Here is a 6,195-nt window from a genome sequence, read left to right on the forward strand (position 1 = left end):
TTTCAAAGTTTGACCCCAAAAATGTCAAAGGGACAAAATAAAGGGACGGATGGAGTATTAAAATAATAGTTAGAGATGGTGTAGATCATTATACTTAAACTACACGAACAATGATCCTAATTTAATTTAAAACAACAGCTCAAGTTATTGATCCAATCAAAATAATGTTCACTAATTTATAACTTTGTACTAATACATACGAAGTATTTAACTATGAGATGGTTAGATGCTATGCGTTAATGTGTACATACGATTGATTGAACTAATCAATATTACCTTGTTAATAAATCATTAATGTTTTCTTTCATTACACAAATCAAACTACTTTGTAATATCTTCATAATTTCATGAAAATATATAAAGATAAACGAGCCATAATTATCAGTTTTGTTGATTAATCAAGTATCGAATTACCAAATTGCAAATTTCCATTTAATAAGAACTCATCAAATCATGACTATGACACTAGTATTTAAATGATTAAATAAGAAACATATAACAACCTAGTTGTAAAAGAATAATACATTAATTCACTAACTTTTATAATCTACTTCGTAATACACTAGTAAGATCAGTATGACTAAACTTGAAACAGAACATGATATATATTTATAAAATCAATGTGAATTTGTTTATAATATAAGGCCTAAATATGAAATGATGAAGTCTCGACTTTATATAAAACTTGTTAACCAGCAAAAGGTTAGCAAATACTATCAAATTTCAAACCAAAACTATTTAACTGCCCAAATCCAAACGACTCGATAAACAATCGATTTTTTGAAACCGAAAACCGACCCGAATCGTAATTTAGTAAACTCGGAATGGAACCGATCCGAATAACGTTAAACCGCAGAAGAACCGAACTAGTTATAAATTGAACCAAAAAAGAACCGGATCAGTTATAAACTGAACCGAAAAAAACCGAACCAGTTATAAACTGAATCAAAAAAGAACCGAACTGTTTCCAACCCGAAATCGCTTCCAACCCGAAACTGTTTGAATCGGGATAAAAACTGTTTACACTGAACCATTAACAAACCGCAACCCATTTGCATCGAACCGTTTACTACCCGGACGGTTTACAATCCGAACCGAATTAAAACCGATCTAGATTAAACCGAAACCGAATCGAACCGATAAATATTTAAACTGAACTGAAACCGACCCGCGAGACATTTAAACCGATTTCAAACCGACCCGATTTAATACCGAACCGATTTCAAACCGAACCAAACCCGAACTGTCAAACCGTTTGACAGAATGAATCCTAGTAATGCACATGAACGTTCAACCATCAGTGCAAAACCCAGCTGGAAGACCCTTGCCAGTTGCCACTCACCCTAACTACCTATCTGTTAGTCCCATTCAAGGCCACCTATTTAGTTTACAAACAATTTGAAAATTACTAGTAAAAATATTATTAACCCTTTCTAATCTATTTTAAAAATTGGGACTACTATTTAAAACCCATGATTAAATCTCGTCTAAACTTACCTATTTACCTCTAGAAAATGAAAACAAACCCGAATATGAATGAATGGTTAAAAACATTTTTAACCGTTATAAACTCGACAACAACTCGTGAGTCGGGATTATATATTAATCATATAAATCAATAACAGTAGGTGAGCAGTAGTGCAGTTTACATCGCATCCTTTGTGTTATCTGTCATCTAAAAGAAACGCTGTCCTGTCTGTCAAAGTTGAACAGGGCACCTTCTTCTTCTTCTCTCTCCCAATCAACATAGACAACCAGATATTTATACATTAACAGCTATTATCAAAATACTCTCACAAAATAAAAATTAAAATTAAAAATAAAAAAGTGAGCTTAGACTTTAACAAGAAATTGATCGATCAATCAATTTCTGCTTCTGTTGTTGAGCAAAAATGAGGGAAGTGATCAACATTCACATTGGTCAAGCTGGAATTCAAGTGGGAAATTCTTGTTGGGAGCTTTTTTGCCTTGAACATGGAATTCAGCAAGATGGCATGATGCCCAGGTTTCTGTTTTTTTAATTTCTTCTTATAGTTATTTATAAATTGGTTTATTAATCAATTGAACAATTTTTTGATGTTTATTTTGCATTTGATGAAATGGGTTTGTTTATATTTTCCTTGATTATAATTAGATAATTGCTTTTGAGTTGGATTTTGAGATTAATTGTTGGAATTATGATCTGAAGTTTCTAGTAATAGATGATCAAAAATTTATGTTTGAAATTTCTCGATCTTTTTTTTTTTTTTTTGAGATATTTAGTTTGACTAATTTAGTTCTCATAAAGTAAATGGCAGTATGCTGATATGTTGCTGGAATGGCGCCAAATTTGACAATTTTTTTTTTTTTTCCTTTTGAGTAGATGAGGTGAGGCGGGGTAAATGTTAGTTTTCCATCCCCTTCTTCACCAAATATTTTCATATCTATCCCCACTTTAAAGGTGGGTCCAAAATTCAACACATCTCACCCTGACGAATATAAATCTAAAAGCATCTCGTCCCACCACCTACTTGAGTATTCATATCCACCTATTTCCTACCTTTTTGCCCTACCAACCGCCTAATCCTATCCCACCACCCGCCAAATCCCAACCTTATAACTCCACAAAATTGTACATATCCTGTAAAATGTTTTTTACGGAGTACCAAAAAAATTAAAATCAATAAAGAACAAAGTGTGCCGAACCAAAAAAATGGTTACAAACTTAATTGTCCAACAGGTATCAAAATCATTTGGTTTGTCTACCTCATTTGGAGTTAAAAATAAAAATAAAAAATCAAAACCAAATTCAATATAAAGATAAAATCCATTGTTAAATCTAGTTGTTCTTATTTTTTTTGTTCTTTAAAAAAAAAATTATTCAATTTTTGTAAGTGTGTACAACTTAAGATCCAATCTCGCCCAACCACCTATGGCGGATACAATCACCACCCTTAAACTCTAGATCCACCCCCGCCCCAATGGGGGAGGGGGATGGGGAGGCTCTCCTATTTGGCTATTTGAACCGCTCCGCTGGCATCCTCACTTTTGATTTTAATGCTAATTTGTGTAGATTTTGTTAGTCTTGAAGGGATGGTAGGATATAATCAAGGTTGCACCGGTGCACCCTCTATATACCAAATATATAACATTTTGTTTTTTCTCAATTCTTCCTAATGTCTCTCAAATATTTCTTGCTAATTTGAAGTCATTATAATCAAAGGGAGAGAAATGGTGTCAATGAGGAACTGAATGAATTATTTAGGATAGTAATTTGTGTGATTGTTGTAGTTATATGCTTCACATAGATATAGTTAAAGAGTGAATTATAGCTTGTTTACAATATCTACTTTAGTATTATAGTATAGTGTATGATGCTAATGACCCGGAGGTAGAGCACTCAATGAATAAAATATTTTACTAGCATGCAAAACTAGATTACAGATTATGCTGTCTGCATTGCTACAAATTAGTCAGTGTTCTTAATTAGATCCAAGTTAATTAATTGTTGAACATAAGTGATGAACTACGATTGAAAGGATGGCGTTAATATCTTCATGGAATGAATGACTTGTCAAGCTGATCATGTAGTGTATTTGTACTTCTTAGATATCTGATTGTGATGAAACATTTTGTTCCTTATATCATCAGCAAAACTTGTATGATTTGGTATGATTTTCTCAAGCAGATGATCAATCCTGGAATCAACACAGTAATTTCCAAGTTTTGTTTTGTGTCTAATTTTTTCCTTATTCATTTCTTTCAGTGACACGTCTGTAGGTGTTGAAAGTGATTCGTTTAATACCTTCTTCAACGAGACTAGCTCTGGAAAGCATGTGCCTAGAGCTGTGTTTATCGATTTGGAACCAACTGTGATCGATGAAATACGGACAGGGCCATATAGGCAACTTTTCCATCCAGAACAGCTCCTCACAGGGAAAGAAGATGCTGCCAACAACTTTGCTCGTGGACATTATACAGGTTGCTGGATTATTTTTAAGCAAGATGTCAAACTTGCTACTTTATGTTACACTCTTCATTTATTAAATGAATTGTTAATTTTCCTGTCTTGCAGTTGGAAAGGATATGGTTGATTTGTGCCTTGACCGGATAAGGAAATTGGCCGACAGTTGCACTGGGTTGCAAGGCTTCTTGGTATTTAATGCTGTTGGTGGGGGCACAGGTTCTGGTTTTGGGTCATTGCTTCTAGAGCGCTTGTCTGTAGAGTATGGGAAAAAGTCAAAACTGGCATTTTCAATTTACCCTTCTCCTCAGGTACGTGATTTATGATCTGACTTCTCCTGTTCATGTAATGAAAGCTTGAAAATCATGGTGTTACTTTTCAATGTTTAGGTATCAACAGCAGTTGTCGAACCTTACAACAGTGTCCTCGCCACTCATTCTCTCCTGGAGCACACTGATGTTGCCGTGCTTTTAGACAATGAAGCAATCTATGATATATGCAAGAAATCCCTAAGCATTGAGAGGCCTACATATACCAATTTGAACCGTTTAATATCCCAAGTAGTATCTTCATTAACAACTTCTTTAAGGTTTGATGGAGCCATTAATGTGGATATTACAGAGTTCCAAACTAACCTTGTTCCATATCCTCGAATTCACTTCATGTTATCATCCTATGCCCCTGTTATATCTGCTGAAAAGGCTTACCATGAGCAGCTTTCAGTACCTGAGATCACAACGGCTGTATTTGAGCCTTCAAGCATGATGGCTAAGTGTGACCCAAGACACGGAAAGTACATGGCTGCCTGTTTGATGTACCGTGGTGATGTTGTTCCCAAAGACGTCAATTCTGCTGTTGGCACTATCAAGAGCAAGAGAACAGTTCAATTTGTTGATTGGTAAGTTTAGTATTGCATCTAAAGAGTCTATGTCTAATAGTATCAATTTAGGTTACCAAAACCACATTAGTGTACATATTAATTGTGCTCAACTGATATCGTTTTGCAATTAGTAAAGCAGATTGTGTAATGCCGTTCACTGGAAAGGGATGGGGGAATGGATACAGCTGCAAGCCATTTTGGCTTCTTATTTCTTCAACGTGAAAAAATTAGTAAAATACTGTTTCGGATCAGAATTAATTATGTTCTGTAAAATCAGATCAAGAGAACAAATTGAGGGCTAGTTTTGTAAAAAGATTTTGATCAAAACTTGCATCATATTGTGGCTAGCCTTTGGCTTATTGTTCAAATAATGAAGGCTCTTTTTTATTAATAGTCTTGATTTTAAACATGTTACAGGTGCCCTACTGGTTTCAAGTGTGGAATCAACTACGAACCACCAACAGTAGTACCGGGTGGTGATCTTGCCAAGGTGCAGCGTGCAGTCTGCATGATCAGCAACAATACTGCAGTGGCAGAAGTTTTCTCCAGAATTGACCATAAATTTGACCTTATGTATGCCAAGAGAGCATTTGTGCACTGGTATGTTGGCGAAGGTATGGAAGAAGGTGAGTTTTCAGAAGCTCGAGAGGACCTAGCAGCTCTTGAGAAAGACTATGAGGAGGTTGGGGCTGAGGGCAGTAATGAAGAGGAGGAAGAAGAGTACTAAGGTGGTGGCATCACAATCACAGGGTCAATGTTAGCAATTTCATCTCTGGTTTCTAGTACCCTTTTTTGCAGTATATTTATTGTAATTTTTTTCTGGTGGATAATTGATTTTCGAGTGAAATTCCTGTGTAAATTTATCATTCAAGTGGCATCGATCTGCTATATACGTTGTTGTTTAGGGACTGGGATTTTGAAAAATGTACATCCTTTCCACATTGTGTAAAAATCTAAAATTATAGCCTGATGTCCAATTTCTACTTCTTTTTCTTTTTTTCTCACAATACACTCAGTACTTACTGTATTATTGAACTAAGATGGTTCAAACATTTAGAACATCCCAAAACTTGTCTGAATCGGGATCTAAATATCTATACGGATCCAATGTATCACTGGTTTTTGTTGCGGCTTTGTAGAACAAAAGATGATTTATATCGTGACCATTGCATCCACTTTATTTGTTGCATTTCATAGTACAACTTGTATTTGTGAAAGATTTCGCATTTTTTTCAAATAAGGCCTCATTATTTGATAATTAGCGGATAGCAGAAAGCTGATTGCATTAGTTGATCTAGCTAACAGCAATAAGTGATTAAGTGGTTTGATAGAATTTTGGTTAATTTTACTAGCAAGTGAAGAAGTGCTAGTG

The 6,195-nt window shown here is 34.9% G+C and overlaps 1 protein-coding gene across 1 annotated transcript; it reads left to right on the forward strand.

Moving 5' to 3' along the window:
- The first annotated feature begins 1,615 nt into the window (after window positions 1-1,615).
- LOC110689165 (tubulin alpha-3 chain-like) lies at window positions 1,616-5,821 on the forward strand. Its single transcript, XM_021865893.1, has 5 exons — window positions 1,616-2,005; window positions 3,746-3,960; window positions 4,055-4,254; window positions 4,333-4,841; window positions 5,241-5,821. Exons 1-5 carry the CDS (start codon window positions 1,893-1,895, stop codon window positions 5,548-5,550), a joined length of 1,347 nt encoding a protein of 448 aa, XP_021721585.1. The 5' UTR covers window positions 1,616-1,892; the 3' UTR covers window positions 5,551-5,821.
- The last annotated feature ends 374 nt before the right edge of the window (window positions 5,822-6,195 follow it).

This window comes from Chenopodium quinoa, unplaced genomic scaffold (assembly GCF_001683475.1).
Source record: "Chenopodium quinoa cultivar QQ74 unplaced genomic scaffold, ASM168347v1, whole genome shotgun sequence".
In the NCBI taxonomy this organism is placed as follows: domain Eukaryota; kingdom Viridiplantae; phylum Streptophyta; class Magnoliopsida; order Caryophyllales; family Amaranthaceae; genus Chenopodium; species Chenopodium quinoa.

Excerpts from the sequence above, each read along its gene's own strand:
- LOC110689165 (XM_021865893.1), top strand. The coding sequence starts at position 1,893 with ATGAGGGAAGTGATCAACATTCACATTGGTCAAGCTGGAATTCAAGTG. Across the intron at positions 4,255-4,332 it reads CAATTTACCCTTCTCCTCAG|GTATCAACAGCAGTTGTCGA; the intron begins GTACGTGATTTA and ends TTCAATGTTTAG. Across the intron at positions 4,842-5,240 it reads ACAGTTCAATTTGTTGATTG|GTGCCCTACTGGTTTCAAGT; the intron begins GTAAGTTTAGTA and ends AACATGTTACAG.